Here is a 19,233-nt window from a genome sequence, read left to right on the forward strand (position 1 = left end):
GCAGCAAAACAACCCCAAAACATCATTGAACCTCCACCATATTTCACTTTAGGTACTGTGTTCTTTACTTTGTAGGCCTCATTCCACTTTTGGTAAACAGTGGAATGATGTGCTTTACCAAAAAGCTCTATCTTGGTCTCATCTGTCCACAAGATGTTTTCCCAGAAGGATTTTGGCTTACTCAAGTTCATTTTGGCAAAATGTAGTCTTGCTTTTTTATGTCTCTGTGTCAGCAGTGGGGTCCTTCTGGGTCTCCTCCATAGTGGGGTCCTCCTGGGTCTCCTCCATAGTGTTTCATTTCATTTAAATGTCGACGGATAGTTCTCGATGACACTGATGCTCCCTGAGCCTGTAGGACAGATTGAACATCTTTGGAACTTGTTTGGGGCTGCTTATCCACCATCCGGACTATCCTGCGTCGACACCTTTCATCAATTTTTCTCTTCTGTCCAGGTCCAGGGAGATTAGCTACAGTGCCATGGGTTGCAAACTTCTTGATAATGTTGTGCACTGTGGACAAAGGCAAATCTAGATCTCTGGAGATGGACTTGTAACCTTGAGATTGTTAACATTTTTCCACAATTTTGGTTCTCAAGTCCTCAGACAGTTCTCTTCTCCTCTTTCTGTTGTCCATGCTAAGTGTGGCATACAAAGACACACATGCAAAGACTAAGTGAACTTCTCTCCTCTTTATATGCTTTCAGGTGGGATTTTTATATTGCCCACACCTGTTACTTGCCTCAGGTGAGTTTAAAGGAGCATCACATGCTTGAAACAATCTTATTTACCCACAATTTTGAAAGGGTGCCAATAATTTTGTCCAGACCATCTTTGGAGTTTGGTGTGACATTAAGTCCAATTTGCTTTTTGCTCTCCTTTTTTTTGGGTTTAGTTCCAATACACACAAAGGGAATAAACATGTGTATAGTAAAACATGTGTTACTGCAATCCTTTTCTGTGAGAAATACTTCATTTTCTTGAAAAATTTCAGGGATGCCAATATTTACGGCAATGACTGTATATCATCACTCTATCAGATGAGAAAACTTTTTTAAACCAAGGCTCCTGAAAGTACAGCACATATATTTTGGTATGTTGTCCATAGAAAGTAGAATGAAAAATAAATGACAGAACAGATTAGGAACACAACATAGCAAAAGACGTCAAGGCATATAGTAAAGTTTCCCACATTTCTAAAAAGCTGTTGTATTGAGTGTTTTACAATGATATTTACAGTTAATGCACTCTTTATATAACTATATGACAACACAATGCATAAACTTTTCTATATCTACAATCCAAAATCAGAGTCATCATATTAGTTCTCAATAATTTTTTAGGTTTACAATTTGGTTTAAATAGCCAACTATCTTTATAAGACATGACTGTGCTAAGAGAAGCACAAGTATGAAATACTTGTTTGTAGAACATTCACTAAAATAGCCATGTATACTCTCTTAAAGGGGTATTCCGACTTTCTACATCTTATCCCCTATCCTTTGGATAAGATGTAGAAATTCGGAATACCCCTATAATTATAAGCCATTTCCCCAAAGTAAAGTGTCTACATATGTCAGACAACAGTGCATTGTGAGAGGTGAAAAGATACAGCAATATTAAACTTACTAAGATCTTCTGCTAGTTGGACCCTCTTTCCTGTAAGCAGGTTAAGCTTTTTATCACCATCTTCAGCAAAATCTTCCAAGACCTCTTTTACATTCTTCTCTAAACGTCTTACTGTTTGAAAGAGATAAGAAACATCTGAGTAATAATAGGAATAAAATAGTAAGTTAGTTGGTGACCATACAATACACTGTGGCATTTACCCAGGGGTTACTACTAAGTGGACAACCTTTTGAATGGCCAATGGTATCCTCAATAATACATAATGTACAGTCTAATGAGGGTGAGTTTGGATCTTTGCTTCAGTTCTTATGACACCCAGTGTCATTTCACCATCTTTTTTTCAGCCTTCCTACAGAGATTAGGAGTCCCAATTTACATCCACATATACATCCTCACTGTTGGCGGCCATTAATTGTATATACATCTCATTATTGTATTTGTATATATCTACCATCATTTAACATGAATCAAACCTGTTGCGGCTCTGCTGCTATATCATTACTTTTACATTCAACTTTCAAGAAAATAACTCTGTAGCCATTTTGTAGACGATTTTTCAAGTCATACCTTCTGAATTTGTTAGCTGTTGCCTTAAAGTGTTTGCTGTAATTCCCAACATCCGTTGTATTCTCCAGAATAGGACCACGTCATTGCACTCCAACTAGAATATTAATAGAAATCACTAAGAAAAATGTTGAGAAGTTTCCACCACAAGCCCAATAATTATAATATACATACACACAATATACACACAATATACACACACACAATACACACACATCCCTATTGTGTAATGGAACTTTGACAGTCTAACGTTTAAGGTAACGGCAAAGGATATCTTTTTTCTATAACATTTTTATAGCTTTAAAGAAGAATTTAGAACTCTACATTTATGGCATAACCCTAAGCCATAATTGCCATATTTTCAGAAGATAAGGTCCCCCCCATGTGGGACCAATATCTAGATGTCTATCCAAATCCGATTAAAGAGGCCTCTTCCGGGCTGTTTTGGAAACCCAAGGTGGCCGGTAAGCAGTAGTGCAAGTAGTGAGAGTAGTGCAAACTGTAAAGCAACGCAGGCTTTTTATGATAAATACTTTTTATGGAAATCATCATTGTCTTCATCTTATTTTCTATCAGAGCATGTTAAATGCACAAGGACCTTTCAGCAAATGTATTGTATAGCTCAAGAGGCATTCATATCATACAGCCCTAGTAGTCTTTGTTAGGCCCCAGGCTGCCAATATAAAGCTGTGAAATGATAAAACAGATGCAATTACTGTCTTAGTTTACACACCTCACATCTATACAAAAGACAAGGAACAATTTTATGTTTTTGTTATTTAGGCTAGAATGTTAGCTCTTTTAAGGACAGAGAGAGCCTACAATTCTAGACAACACCATTAATGGGTGATCTTTGTGGGTCTGACTGCTGGGTACCCTATAGACTGGAGTGGCCTCTCCACTACTATTCAGACACAGGGCTCAAGAGTGAGTCGCAGTAAACGTTCCTGCTAGGGATCGACCGATTATCGGTATGGCCGATATTATCGGCCGATAATCACGATTTTGGGCATTATAGGTATCGGCAATTACCTTGCCGATAAGCCGATAATGCCCCGCCCCCCGCACAGCCCGCACCACACCGCTGCTGCCCCCCCTCCCCGACCCGCCGCACCGCGACCGCCCCCCGACCCACCGCACCGCGTCGCACCCCCCACCGTAGTGCTAGGCGGTATACCGGTATGAACCGGATACCGTTTTTTTTTCTCCCACGGTATGGATTTTTGCCCATACCGCTATACCGGTCGGGCCCCTCCCCCACCCTCCGAGTCAATTAAAAAAAAAATTACTTACCCGTAATGGGGGTGGTCCGGGACATCCATCCTTCCTGTAGAGTCCGGCGGCATTCCGTGTGGAGGGTGAACCGGTCCGGGCTGTCCTTCTCAGGGGGTCATCTCCACTCTGGGCAGGCTCAGGCCTACTACGCTGCATAGACGCCGCTACGCCGTGACGTCAGGTGCGTCGCTGCGCACGGGCGTCATTGCGCAGCGGCGTCTATGCTGCGTTACTGGGCCGGAGCCTGCCCGGAGTGGAAAAGATGACCACCGGTGAAGAAGGACAGCCCGGACCGGTTCACCCTCCACCAGGAATGCCGCCGGACACTACAGGAAGGATAGATGGCCCGGACCACCCTGACAGGTAGGGGGAGAGAAGCGGGTGGTGGCGGCGGCGGCCTATGGCACCGCAAAAGCCACTGCAGTGCATTGATTTAAAGCGCCCGCTTTAAATCAATGATCTGCAGCGGTGTCGCGGGGGGATAAATAGCCAATAACTTATACCGGAATATCGGCATAAGTTATCGGCTATTGGCCCTAACCTCCACCGATTTTAGGTATCGGCCCTAAAAAAACGATATCGGTCGATCCCTGGTTCCTGTGATCTCCAGTCATCCCAAGACATATGCCACTGATCCAATAAAGTACAAAAACTTATTAAGAAAGCAAAAACACTTCATATACATCTCACAGTTGAATAAAATTTTAAAAGCAAAAGCTCACTTACCTCAGAATCTACAAAGTGCCTTTGATAGTAATAAAATCCTCTCCTACACAGATTACAGTGACCAAGAGCAGTTTTCAGGAAATGTCTCCTGTAAACCTGGTGCCATGTGTCTTTGATCTAGAATATAACAGACAGCAAACCCATGATGGATAAAGAAATTCTAAGTCACCAGATAATTATTACAAAACATTTTTAGCAGTACCTAGTTTGACCTCTTTGACCTGCTGGTTAAAGACCCTTCCCAGTCTGTGAATCTGACTGAGACTGAGCAGAAAATACAGAGCAATATCAAGGTAGAAAACTAAAAAATAATAAAAATAAAGGCAGGGGGTGGTTTATCATGATGGGGGCAGTGAACTGGGAGGACTATAAAATGTAACAAGATCATGAGAGCTACTCTTTAACACTTATGTTGGTAAAGAATAAAAATTGTAACATTCACTTATATCCTCATATAGTGCTTACCAAAACTGGATCCACTTCTATTCCCCGGGCCTCCAGATTCTTTCTAACGGTAGTGACTTCATCACTGGCAAGGTATGCAGGATGGTCTTCATTTATTTTCATCATCTTTTCAAGCTCATTTTTAGTTTCATTTCGTATATTCTTTAAGTGAAAATAAAGATTTCAGAGAAAGTGCAGACCTAGGGATAGTTTTAAAACATTTATATTTTAAAAGACCTTTACCTGTTCTGGACTACGTGAAATCCAAGAGACCCATCTCTCTTTCCAGTCTGGACCCACCATATCATGAATGACCGATTCAGCTGCAAAGGAAAGACTTTATGTTACAGGGGTTGTCTAAAATAGCATTTTTTATTCAGGTTGGTTTTAAAAAAAACTAAACAAAAAAACTAAAAACTAAAGAATTATACTCACCTGCCCCAGCCCACTGCCACGACCATGCAGAAGGTCCTAACTGCTTAGCACTTCTTGTTTTCTCTTTCAGCACAATGTACAAGCCCACTTAAGCCAATGGGGACCAGGGTGTCCTGAGACCATCCAGATGGCAGCGGTAGGGAACTGGGGCAGGTGAGTATATGTTCTACTTTTAAGCTAGCCTTTGACATAAACAAAAATACCAAACAGCCCCTTAAAGTTATTTCTATAGAAATACAGGTTTAACAACATACTATCTTTCAGACGACTTTGCAGGGTTTCCTCCATAAAATGGATTGCTGCATCCCACTGCTGTTTGTCAGAGATAGAACGGTCTTCTAACGCATTGTGCTGGATAACTCTCTAAAACAAAAAACAATGGAGACAGTTCAAAGGAAATGTATCCCACTATTTCTGAATTGGGGTATGTTCACAGGAACAGACCCTGACACATGTGAACATACCCTGAAGGGGGTTTTTGGGGAGATTTTTTGATAGCCTCATCATGATAAGTCATCAATAAGTGATCGGTGGGAATCAGATTCCCAGCAAATCCATGATAAGCTGAGACTCATGTGAGAGCTGCAGGCTCTTTACTTCCTATCAAACACAGCTCTTTACAGTCAGTAGCAGCTGTACCTGTTATTGTAGCTCATCCCATTTACTTCAATGGGAAGAGCTGCAATACAAGCAAAGGCACTACTGAATGTATGGAGCTATGCCTAGTAGGCAGTGAAGAGGTTGCAGCACTTGCACAGGCGCATTAACCCCTAATTTAGCTGGGTTAAAGAGATGGTCTATCCCCAGGAAAGTCCATCATCAATAAAAAAAAAAAAACTGAAAAACTTCTTAATATATATGGAAAACTTAACTATAGTCAGTCTATAAATCAGATCTTTACTGTAACAGTAAGCATAGCAATGATAGCTCCCAAAAACGTGCGAGTGCTAAAGTGAGATGGTGGCTATTAATGTAAAGAAATGAAATGATAAAATACCAAGCTATCCTCTGCTTGCTCGTTCCATTTATGTCTCTTGATGCTCTCTTCTTTTACTGCCTCTTTCAGCTTGTCAAATATGTCATCATGTTCTTTGCCTTTCTGTTCAGTCATAAAGCGGGAAAATTCTTGCTGAAGGGTTTCCCACGCCACCTAAGAATGTAAAAATAATGGTAATGAAGGTCAAATGCATGCTCATTATTCAGTTTTCTGTACATCCATTCCATTAAGAACAGCAGTATTGCAACATACTGCTATATGTAGAAATGTATGATAAAAGAGAACAAATATATTAACCTCCACTGCTTTATTAGGCAGCTGCTTGTCAGTCCATTGCTTCAGTAGTATTAAAAGTCCCTGAGTTCATGGTCTGTGCTGCTGGAAGATAGATGTTCTCTATCACGTGAGTGGACACTCTTTCCCATAGTGTCTTCTGAAGAATCTCTTCCCTATTGGAAATAAAATATTAGTATAGAAAAGTTAAATTCTACCTCGCCAACCATATTTGAGCATTTGTCCCCACAACTTAGTATACAAGCTAACTTTCTATTGGACGAGTCTGAATGTAACTTGATAAACTTCTCTTATATCAGGTCAGAATAAAAGGGTAACCAGACAATGGTAATGTATGCAAATATTTAGGGTGACATACATTGAGATTTGCACCACAAGATGAGATGCTATATAAAGCTCAAAGTAACATAATATATATTTTAGAACTCCCTCTGTAAATGTGGCTATGAGTTAGTGCAAAAGATATTGGACTGAGGCTGAAATATTTCCACACAACCTGACGGCCCACCCTTCACTGATGGAACAGAAGCATTCCTATTGGGTCCATCCTTGGATATGCATGGTATTCCCCACTGCTTAGATACATCCAAACACCAAAAGATGATCAAAGGTATCACAAAGAACAGGAATATTTAAATAATATGGATGTACCAGTGTTTTGGAGTAACTTGGGTAAGGCTTATAACTTCATCAAGGATTTCATTTTTGGCTTTTTCAAAAAGTTCACTCTATGGGAAAATAAATAAAATGTTAACAAATCTAACATATCTAAGCTGTCAGCAGTAAAATGGTACAGTAGAATGGAGGACGGGGTGGGGGCCGTCAGCCCCCTGCGATCAGACACTTATTGCCTATCCTGTGGATAGTTAGGCTCCCCAGAGTACCCCTTTAAATAATGCCATTTTCTGATACATTTCAAAGCTGCAGTGTAAGGATCCTGCATACAGTAACTTACATCTCCCCTTCCTGGAGTCCTGTGATTAGAAATTGGAATAAAGAGAAGCCTCTGTCTAAAACACGTATAGGCAACCTTTGACACTGCAGATGGACTACATCGCCCATGATGTTCTGGCAGTATTTTGGCTGGAAGAGTATCATGGTAGATGTAGTGTAAAACATTTGCAGTGCCCAAGGTTGCCTAGGTCTGGTCTAAAACAGTAAGTTTTACTGAAGCGATTTCCAGTAGTTATGAATTATACAAAATAAGATAAAAAATCTCATTAAGACTAAATGCAAGGCTGTAATAAACATACCACTCAATGAACACAATAGATCTTACCCTGTCAAGTTCCCGTAATCGGGGATAGTTATTTTTCCACTCCGTCTCAAGGTTAAAGCGAGTTGCTACAAGACAAGTAAAATATAATAAAGTGAGATGTAACCAACACTTTAAAATCAGAACTGAAAGGCAATTTGTTGTGGAGTATAACAAGCTAACAGATCAGCATGATTATATATTCTAAGTAAAACATGACAACATGTTTTAAAAAATAAATAAAATAGGCTAATTGTAAGAAAGATAAATCTATATTTTGGGTGCCATATTTGCTAACCAACTATTAGGATTTTTTAGCTGCCACTTGCCCCCCATGAATGTTACCTTTAAAAGCATCAGCTTGCTGTTCAACTGAAGCGCTGACCATTTTCCAAAAACAATCAGAAACGGCAAGACTTAAATTCTTAGTAGTCACCTGGTGAGCCTTGAGCATCCCTTTCCTGGAAGGTTAACCACAGAAATGTAATAGTTAATGCAACAACTTGTGCAGATCATAAAATCATTCGCTCCGTCCTTAAAGGGGTACTCCTCTGCTCAGCGTTTAGAATGAACTGTTCCGAATGCTGGAGCTGGGAGCTCGTGACGTAATAGTCCTGCCCCCCTCATGACACCATGCCCCGCCCTCTCAATGCAAGTCTATGGGAGGGGGCGTGACAGCCGTCACGCCCCCTCCCATAGACTTGCATTGATGGGGTGGGGAGTGACATCATGAGGGGGCAGGGCTATGATGTCACAAGCTCCCGGCTCCAGCATTCGGAACAGTTCGTTCTAAGCGCTGAGCAGAGGAGCACCCCATAGTGTTATGTCTTGAGCACAATTAATATTTTTCCATTAGATTCCATGTGGATTACTCATTGAGGTCTGCAGGAAATCTGTGTCCCAATAGAAAATCCATGACCATTTGCACATTGCTTTGAGAATGGATGTCAATAAGCCTTTTCACTCAACAGACTTTATTTAGTAATTATTTTACTTTCTTAAGTTATATTTAGAGGATTCCTTATTTTTATGCCAACTAGTTTATACTGTTAAAAAAAAAAAAAAAAAAAAAAAAAAACAGGGTTCATCACCATCCCCTGGTAATAGGTCCTCTTTAGGGTGGGGTCACAGGTAAAGGATCCGCATCATGCTGAGACCCCCACTATCATTAGAAGCTGGACAGCGATCAATGCGAGACAAGGAGTAAAGCGCATTACTGGTGCTTCTCCCCACTCATTCTCTTTATCATGGGGATCTCTTTGTATCCTGAGACCAATGAAAACTTTTGCCAGGCACACTACATTCTATGAAGTCCGTCAGAAGCTGAACATAGTAGGTAAGATGGTTGTAGTTAAAAAATTAAACTCACTTCAAGAGACTTGACCCTTGAAAGAATTCCTCTTCATAGTCTTTGATGGAGTCAATACTTTCATTAGAGTTGCCTATGAAAAATAAAACATAGCAATGAGTTTGTAGATAATTAACAATCCTTCTCACAAATGCCACTGTAAAAAAAAAAAAAAAAAAAGACTTATTCCCATAATATAGAAGGCCACAAAACGTCATGGAGGATGCAGAAAAGCAGCAAGTCCACAATGATGTTTAATGGCTTGCTGAATTACTGAATAAACCAGGGGTCTCAAACTGGGGGGCCTCCAGATGTTGCAAAACTTCAACTTCCAGTATTCCCGACAGCCATTAGCTGCAGCAAATGGCTGTCTGGGCATGTCCAGGCATGCTGGGAGTTGAAGTTTTGCAACATCTGGAGGGCCGCCAGTTTGAGACCCCTGGAATAAAATTATATTGGTAAGTGCCACTGATCTTTATCTTATATACTGTAAAATACTGTGGACTTATCTTTGTGCAGAGCACCACCTGGATTTTAAGTGTTGCTATTTTATGTGCTCTTTTAACCCTCTGGAATCAGCCATGCTTCAGTGCTGGTGTATACACTCTGTGGGGGACATTTATCAATATTGGTATTAAAGATTTTACCCCTGTTTGTTTAGTGTATTCTTTGCATAGTTGCTCAAAATTTACCAAAAAGGTGGACAGGGCTTGATCAATTTTGCTCAATTATAGAAACCAGTGAGCTGCAGAGACTGGTTTAAGCTTTGTGCTCTGGCATCTGACACTTTTATACGTGTCTTATCAGGTGGTGTAGGTTTGCGGAAAAAAAAAAAGAAACAATTAAAAAATTTTGCGCAAATAATAAATACAGCTCCACTGCAAAAAGTGGGGTATAGTGCACCAAACAATAGACTTCTTTGAAGGATGATCTACCGAAAATTGTGCAAAAAAATTGACCAAAATTTGCAGGGACATTTAGAACATTGAAATTGTGTAAAGCCAATAATAAATGTCCCTCTATATGTGTAGCAAACAATTCTAGATTGTTTTATCTGACTTCCTACACTATACAATATCACAAAAAGAGGTATCACACACAAACATATCAAATAACCTTATAAGGGTAATCCCTAATAATAAATGTCTGATCGGCGGGGTCTGACTGTGATATATACTGATCAAGGGAACGAGAGTCGTAAAAGCCCGTTTAAAATAAAGGGGCAGTTTAGTCTGCTCATTGCTGCTCTATTCAATCTGCAGGAAACAGCTGAGTACTGCACACGGCTATCTTTGGCAGTCCCATAAACTTTGAAGAGTGCATGATTGACTGCCCCTTCATACAAACAGGGGCAGTGGGCCCCCAAAACACACTTATTGTCATTATAGGATAAACATTAAGACATAAAGAGCTATAGCTATTAAATCAATATACACTAAAAGAGGGTAAATTGTGAGATTATTATTAGTCTAATAAATGAATATACTTGATATTTGTAATTGTGCTAGTTAAGAAAAGTTTTGTGCTGCATGCCAATCCACCACCCTCTCAAATTTCTACATTTCTATAGGGGTAGCAAATAAAAGCCATTTAGCTGCAGATGGCACACCGGCCATTGTAACATTACATTTTCTAAAGGATTTCAGTTGTGCATGCATTGTTTACTTAGGTCACACATGCCTAATTTTGCTGCGTATTTTCTGCAGGTGATTTTGCTACCCATTGACTTCAATGGGTAGGAATATAAGCAACTTCACACATACAGTATCCTTCGCATATATAATTCTGCAAATTAGATTTCAATGTAAACTAAATAATTGAACACCGCTTCAAATCTGCAGCTTTAAAAATGTGCAGGATATTGTACGTGTGAATCAAAGAAGAGTCAAAGGAATCAAATATTGGAGTAGTCTTACCTTTGCCAGTTACAACAGCAAAATATCCAAGGGCTTTCATTGGGAACAATTTGCCTTCAATTATTTGCTGGATCTTTAAGGATAAAAATAAGATGGAGTATACTTTAGGAGAAGCAGCATTATATAATAAAACACTGGGGGACACAATGCTTTACTTACTCGATTAGGGCTGGCTACATTTTTCTCAGCAAGATCTACTTTTGTTAGAACAAAGATAGTCCGTCTGCCCTGTGGATCCATTTGACTAACCAGGTCAGTGACAATACTCCTCTCTGCATCAACAGATCCATCTAACGAAAACAAACATAACATTTTCAGATTCTGATTAATTTATTAATACTGTAGCTAAATGAAAAAGATTAAAACAGTTATAAATATTTTTATGCTTACCGTAAAATCTCTTTCTCGGAGGGTCCATTGAGGGATACAGAAACCGTGGGTATATGCTCTTGCAACTAGGCATACAAAAAAAAGTCGGACCCTCCTGGCAAGATATACCCCACTTACTGACCCTGAGCTAATCAATTTAGTCCCAAAGCAGTAGAAGAGGACTGACAGAAGAAACCAGCAGGTGTCCAAGGGTACCAGACAAAAAAGGAACCAAAAAACACCCCTCGGACAAAACAAACCGAACCTAAGTCATAACAATGGGTGGGTGCTGTGTCCCCCAATGGATTCTCCGAGAATGGGATTTTACGGTAATCATAAAAAAAATCTACTTTTCTCGGTCGGTACCATTGGGGGACACAGAAACCGTGGGGTGTACCAAAGCAGTCCCCGGGGTGGGAAAAAATACCCAACACAGATTCAGGCAGAGGACTGAGCCACTGCCGCCTGCAACACCTTGCGACCCAAACCGGCGTCCGCTGACGCGAATGTGTGTACTTGGTAAAATTTAGTGAAAGCGTTCAAGGATAACTAAGTGGCTGCCTTACAGATTTGCTAGGCCAAAGCCCTATTGCGGAGAGCCCAAGAAGCCCCAATGGAATGTGTGGAATGCACAGTCAATAGAAAAGGTGAGACCTTTCCTTCGTGACGGTATGATTCCGATATGGCAGAATGAATCCACCACGAAATGGTCGCCTTGGAAGCCGGAAGACTTTGGCAACTACCCTCTGGAATCACGAAGAAGGAGTCACCCTGCCGAAAAAAGGTGACCGAAAGATATATCAAGACAGCCCGAACAACGTCCAGACTATGTAAGGAACGCTCCTTATCATTGGAAGGAAGAACAATCTCTTTGTTCACGTGAAAGGGGGAAACCAACTTGGGCAAGAAGGAAAGTGGTGGCCGAAAAACAACCTTGTCCTGATAGAGGACCAAAAGAGGGGAGCGACAGGAAAGAGACGTCAACTCAGAGACCCTCCTAATGGAAGTGATTGCTATAAGAAAGGCGACCTTCCACGAAATGAAGTGAAGAGAGTCGTCCCAAAGAGGTTCAAACAGAGCCTCCCTCAAGACCCCAAGCACCAGGTTGAGGTCCCAAGGAGGAGTGGGAGACCTGAAAGGCGGTGCTTTATGGGCCACCCTCTGCAGAAAGGTACGGACATGAGAATTGGAAGCTAACTACCGTTAAAACAGAATAGAAAGTGCCAAAACTTTACCCTTAAGAGAGCTAAGGGACAACTTTTGATCTAAACCAGATTGTAGAAAAGCAAGAAGGCGCGGAAAGGAAAACACGACTGGGGAAAACTGACTGAGCCTCTCACCACCTGAAATAAGCCTTCCAAGTGCGGTGGTAAATCCTAGTGGACGAAGACTTCCGTGCTCGAAGCACGGTGCAAATCACCCCACACGAAAACCCCCGAGCTCTCAAAACCGTGGTTTTAACCGCCACGCCGTCAAATGCAGCGACAGTAATCTATGGTAGCAGAGAGGACCCTGGGAGAGCAGATTGGGACGAAGTGGAAGATGCAGCGGTACTTCAGTGTACCACGAGCGCCTGGGCCATTCTGGAGCCACCATAATGGCGGGAACACCCTCCGCCTTGAGTTTCCGCAGAACCCTGGGCAGGAGAGAGAGGCAGAAAGAGGTAAGGGAGACGTAAGGATGACCACGGAATGACCAGAGCGTCCACCGCCAGAGCCAGAAGGTCTCGCAACTTTGCAACAAAGTGGGGACCCTGCCTGTTGTGGCGAGACGCGAAGAGATCCACTTCCTGTGTCCCCAAGAGATTGTAGACCTGTGCAAACACCTCCGGATGGAGGGACCACTCCCCTGGATCTGCCAAAGAGCGTCTGAGAAAGTCCGTTTCCCAATTCTCCCCACCCGGGATGTGGATCGCGGTGAGAGCGGAAACTATTCTCGGCCCAGATAAGAATCTTGGAGACCTCCTCCATCGCCGAGCGATTGTGCGTTTCGCCCTGGCGACTGATGTCCGTGGCGTTGTCCGACTGAACACTGACCGGCCGATCCTGAAGGAGGATCTCCCAGTGAAGGAGGCAAAGAAAGATGGCCCGGAGCTCTGGAAGATTGATGGGAAGGCAAGCCTCGAGAGGAGACCAGCGACCCTGGACCATCAGATCCCGAACCCCCCCCCCCCCCTAACCCTGGAGACTTGCATCGATTGCAATGACCTGCCAGTGGAGGGGAAGGAAGGACCACCCCTGGAAAAAGAGGGGAGAATGGAGCCACCACAGAAGAGACTGCAGAACAGCAGGGGGCAAAATAATCCGTCGATCCAGAGATAACAGTGACTTGTCCCACCTGGCCAGTATGGTCAACTGGAGGGGGCGATAATGAAACTGGGCGAAGGGAACCGCCTCCATGGTAGCCACCATCCGGCCCAGTACCTCCATGCAGACACGAATTGGAATCAGAGAGGAGTGCCGCAGTCTATGGACGCCCTGTTGCAGGGAGCGCCGTTTGTCCAACGGGAGACTAACACGTGCGGCTGCCGTGTCGAAAAGGAGACCCAGAAATATCAGAGACTGGGAGGGGGACAGGTGAAACTTCTCTCGGTTGATCACCCAACTGAAGGCGGACATAGTCTGTAATGTGAGATGAAGGCTCTCTAGATTTTAGGACCGGGACGGGGCTTTGATCAAAAGTTCGTCTAGGTAGGGGAGAACCAAGATCCCCAGTCTCCGAAGAATGGCAATCACCGCCGCCATGACCTTGGTGAAAACCCTGGGAGCCGTAGCTAAGCCGAAAGGAAGGGCCATGATTGGAAGTGACCCGCAGGGACAGCGAAACGGAGGAAATACTGATGAGCAGGGAAAATAGGGATGTGGAGATGTTGGATGTCCACCGACGAAAGAAACATGTCCCTTGGTCAATGAATGCCACCCTGGAACGAAGGGACTCCATGCGAAAGTGAAAGGAGTCGCAAATGGCGGTTGAGTAACTTGAGGTCCAGAATGGGACGGACAGAGCGCTCCTTCTTGGGAACGAAGAAGAGGTTCTAGTAGAACCCTGAAAAACGCTCCCCTGGCAGGACTGGCTCTATCACTCCCTGTGAAGAGACCTGAAAAGCCGCTGCCAAAGAAGGGGCTCGAGGACAGGATCAGAAGAAACTATTATTTTATCTAGACGCTTCCGAAAGAGCCGGGAATCGAAGAAGGGTTACTCTGTTAGAGATTTCTTCAAAGCAGCATCTACATCCCACGCCTTCAGCCACATGGAGCGGTGAATGGCAACCAAATTACCTGAAGCAATGGCTGTGCAATGCGCGGACTCCAAGACTGCTGACCAGAGAAAGTCACCCGCCGAGTTGGCAAGCAATATCCGCCAAGTCCTCCTGGGAAGCCCCCGACAGGATGCCTTGGCGTAGTTGAGAAGCCCAAACCAAAACAGCCTTGGCTACCCAAGCGGATGCAAAGGTGGGAAGCAGGGACAAACCTGCCACTTCAAAGGCAAATTTTGCCAAGTTCTCAATCTTTTGTCTGCAAGATGATGATGCCTTGATGATGCTGCCTCAGCTAGAGGCAGAATAGTAGATTTGGACAGGCAAGAGACTGGAGAATCAACTGTCGGTGGCACTGTCCAGAAACCAGATCCAGAGAAAAGTGAAACAGAGCTTGAATCTTCTTGGTTCCCTGAAATTGTTTGTCCGGATGCTTCCAAGCCGCGTCCAACAAGGCATCAAATTCCGCATGAGAACTGAAGGCCTTGGGAGAACGCCAAGAGCGGCGAAAAGAAACTTCCGGATCAGGATCCAAAGTTCTTTGGTCCTCTAGATGAAAAGTGTCCCTGATGGCTGACACCAACACGTCCACCATTTCAGACACTGCAGAGTGGTCCTCATGATCCGAGCCGGATTCCGACCAGTCATCCGCTGAGTGCAGGCGAAAGTGAAAGTAAAATAAGATGCCAGCCGCACGACGCAGTGTCGGGGATGGAGAAGGAGAGGGGGAGGGAACTGCCCTGCAATCCCCAGCACTGCAATAAAATACCTCACATACACTCTAATAAAGATAAAAATCCCCCCCCCCCCCAATGGGAGACCCCAGACTCCAATAAAGAACAGGGATAAAATGGAAGAGTGGAGAGGGAGAGGAAGGGGGGAGGGATATACTCACCCTGTACACCGCCATACTTACCTAAGGAATCTTCAGCCAGCTATAGTCACCTGCATCACATCAGGCTGAGACAGCGGGATGAGCAGTGAAGATAAGGGGACCTGGACCCAAGGAACAACCCCGGGTGCTGGCTGTTGGCAGGAAGGGGATGACGGGGGATACACTATGCCACGCGCCCCTTAGCTGCATATGGGGGAAAAGGTAGCACCATGCTCCTGAGCCCCCACATAAAAACAAAAAAATATAAAGAGAGAAAAGAACCTAAACAGGTCCTAACTATAAAATAAAAAAAGAAGACCAGGTCTGGAGAACTCCAAACCTGTGTCTGCCTCCTACTGACACTAAGCTAAAAATTGATTAGCTCAGGGTCAGTAGGCGGGGTATATCCTACCAGAAAGGGCAGGCCTCTCTTTGTATGCCTAGTGTCAGCACCTCCTAGTGGCAAGAGCATATACCCATGGTTTCTGTGTCCCCCAATGGTACCGACCGAGAAATATCAGTGTCTACATTATGTGTATAAAATAATAGTTACGATGAGACTAATAAAAAAAAACAATAGCTACCCCTTGGCAAGGAAGCAGAGCATATACAATACATTATATATATATAAAAGAAAAAAAAAATGTTTAACGGGTACTCCCGTGGAAAACTTTTTTTTTTTTTTTTTTTAAATCAACTGGTGCCAGAAAGTTAAAGGGGTACTACCGTGCTGACAACTTATCCCCTTATCTAAAGGATAAGGGATAAGTTGCCTGACCACGCGGGGTCCCGCCGCTGGGGACTCCCGCGATCTCACACGCAGCACCCTGCTCTCATCAGGCCCTGGAGCGTACATCGCTCCGGGTCTGATGACTGCCGATCACGAGGTCGGAGTATAGTGACGTCACAGCTCCGCCCCCATGTGACGTCACGCTCCGCCCCCTCAATGTAAGTCTATGGAAAGCTGTCTCGCCCCTGCCATAGACTTGCATTGAGGGGGCGGAGCGCGAAGTCACACGGGGGCGGAGCTGTGACGTCACGATTACAGGCCCAGTCATCGGACCCGGAGCGGATGTTCGCTCCGAGGCCTGATGAGAGCGGGGTGCTGCGTGCGAGATCGCGGGGGGTCCCCAGCATGGTAGTACCCCTTTAAACAGATTTGTAAATTACTTCTATTAAAAAATCTTAATCCTTCCAGTACTTTTTAGGGGCTATATACTACAGAGGAAATGCTTATTTTTTTAGATTTCTCTGATGTCATGACCACAGTGCTCTCTGCTGACCTCTGCTGTCCATTTTTGGAACTGTCTAGAGCAGCATATGTTTGCTATGGGGATTTTCTCCTACTCTGGACAGTACCTAAAATGGACAGCAGAGGTCAGCAGAGAGCTCTGTGGTCATGACATCAGAGAAATCTAAAAAGATAAGCATTTCCTCTGTAGTATATAGCCCCTAAAAAGTAGTGGAAGGATTAAGATTTTTTAATAGAAGTAATTCACAAATCTGTTTAACTTTCTGGCACCAGTTTATTAAAAAAAAATAAAAAATTTCCACGGGAGTACCCCTTTAACCCCTTAAGGACTCAGCCCATTTTGGCCTTAAGGACTCAGACAATTTAATTTTTACGTTTTCATTTTTTCCTCCTCGCCTTCTAAAAATCATAACTCTTTTATATTTTCATCCACAGACTAGTATGAGGGCTTATTTTTTGCGTGACCAGTTGTCCTTTGTAAAGACATCACTCATTATATCATAAAATGTATGGCGCAACAAAAAAACACTATTTTTGTGGGGAAATTAAAATGAAAAACGCAATTTTGCTAATTTTGGAAGGTTTTGTTTTCACGCCGTACAATTTATGGTAAAAATGACGTGTGTTCTTTATTCTTAGGGTCAATACGATTAAAATGATACCCATTATTATATACTTTTATATTATTGTTGCGCTTAAAAAAAAAATCACAAACTTTTTAACCAAATTAGTACGTTTATAATCCCTTTATTTTGATGACCTCTAACTTTTTTATTTTTCCGTATAAGTGGCGGTATGGGGGCTCATTTTTTGCGCCATGATCTGTACTTTTATTTGATACCACATTTGCATATAAAAAACTTTTCATACACTTTTTATAATTTTTTTTTAATAAAATGTATTAAAAAAGTAGGAATTTTGGACTTTTTTTTATTTTTTTTCGTTCACGCCGTTCACCGTACGGGATCATTAACATTTTATTTTAATAGTTCGGACATTTACGCACGCGGCGATACCAAATATGCCTATAAAAAATGTTTTTTACGCTTTTTGGGGGTAAAATAGGAAAAAACGGACGTTTTACTTTTTTATTGGGGGAGGGGATTTTTCACTTTTTTTTTACTTTTACTTTTAAATTTTTTTACATTTTTTTTTTACACTTGAATAGTCCCCATAGGGGACTATTCATAGCAATACCATGATTGCTAATACTGATCTGTTCTATGTATAGGACATAGAACAGATCAGTATTATCGGTCATCTTCTGCTCTGGTCTGCTCGATCACAGACCAGAGCAGGAGACGCCGGGAGCCGCACGGAGGAAGGAGAGGGGACCTCCGTGCGGCGTTATGAATGATCGGATCCCCGCAGCAGCGCTGCGGGCGATCCGATCGTTCATTTAAATCGCGAACTCCCGCAGATGCCGGGATCTGTATTGATCCCGGCACCTGAGGGGTTAATGGCGGACACCCGCGAGATCGCGGGCGTCGGCCATTGCCGGCGGGTCCCTGGCTGCGATCAGCAGCCGGGATCAGCCGCGCATGACACGGGCATCGCTCCGATGCCCGCGGTTATGCGTAGGACGTAAATGTACGTCCTGGTGCGTTAAGTACCACCTCACCAGGACGTACATTTACGTCCTGCGTCCTTAAGGGGTTAAAAGGGGTACTCCTCCCCAAGACATCCTATACCCTATCCCAAGGGGGGTCCGGACACTGGGACCCCTGGGATCTCAGGGCTCGCGCAGCAACGTTCGGAAGCTCAAAACGTTAGTGTTCAATGTTTGTGACCTCATGTCACGCCCCCTCAACTCATGTCTAGGGGAGGGGGTGTGACTGCTAGTACATGGCCTTCATGCCTTCTCCCATAGACATGAATGGAGGGGGCGTGTCGGCTGTGGTCACCCATCATCCGGCACGCAGTCGAATTTGCTCCATGCACTGGATGACTGGGGTGCCGTGCTGAAGATCACACATCTTATCCCCTATCCTTTGGATAAGGGATAAGATGTCTAGTAGCGGAGGACCCCTTAAAAACAAATGTATAATTATGGAAGACTTTTTCTTGGCTATGTCATAATTCTAGATACTGGGATATACAAGGGAAGTTTAAACAACTACTTTTAACCAAGGAATCAAAATTTTGTGAGTGGTTTTACAGAGCATGTCTGGCTTTGTTCAGATCTATGTTGGAACTTTGTTATAAGGTTTATGTTGCCATGGGTTTAAATGTCTGTTAGGGGCCCCGTTGCGACCAAGTACCTACCTTGTATACAAAGAATGATGGCATTCGGGTTCTGCATATAAGCTTTACTTATGCTGAAGATCGTTTCCTTGGTATCTGGGGCCATGCCTGATGTCACCGTCTGTAAGCAAATGGAGTAATGTTAGCAACAATGTTTATTACAACAGAAATGTAAAATATTTGGTATACTTACACTGATTACTCCCGGTAGGTCAACAAGAACCATCCTCTGTATTCCTGGGCCCTTTACACTGAGTGAGATGGTCTGCAAAATAGACCATGTTGATTTATTAAAAGATCTACATAACAAAAAATATGTATTATAACAATCATCATCATACATGAAAGATGTATATTA

At 43.1% G+C, this 19,233-nt stretch overlaps 1 protein-coding gene across 1 annotated transcript in view; it reads right to left on the reverse strand.

Moving 5' to 3' along the window:
- The window catches only part of OPA1 (OPA1 mitochondrial dynamin like GTPase), a 99,463-nt gene that overhangs the window by 20,573 nt on the left and 59,657 nt on the right, over window positions 1-19,233 (reverse strand). Inside the window, 17 exon segments of the mRNA XM_056565396.1 lie at window positions 1,627-1,737; window positions 2,194-2,287; window positions 4,192-4,308; window positions 4,657-4,797; window positions 4,879-4,958; window positions 5,325-5,433; window positions 6,068-6,220; window positions 6,365-6,407; window positions 6,409-6,516; window positions 7,013-7,089; window positions 7,641-7,705; window positions 7,962-8,077; window positions 8,986-9,058; window positions 10,881-10,953; window positions 11,040-11,170; window positions 18,897-18,996; window positions 19,069-19,140. Of these exon segments, the coding sequence (XP_056421371.1) occupies window positions 1,627-1,737; window positions 2,194-2,287; window positions 4,192-4,308; window positions 4,657-4,797; window positions 4,879-4,958; window positions 5,325-5,433; window positions 6,068-6,220; window positions 6,365-6,407; window positions 6,409-6,516; window positions 7,013-7,089; window positions 7,641-7,705; window positions 7,962-8,077; window positions 8,986-9,058; window positions 10,881-10,953; window positions 11,040-11,170; window positions 18,897-18,996; window positions 19,069-19,140 (1,663 nt within the window).

Source organism: Hyla sarda, chromosome 3, assembly GCF_029499605.1.
Source record: "Hyla sarda isolate aHylSar1 chromosome 3, aHylSar1.hap1, whole genome shotgun sequence".
Classification (NCBI taxonomy): domain Eukaryota; kingdom Metazoa; phylum Chordata; class Amphibia; order Anura; family Hylidae; genus Hyla; species Hyla sarda.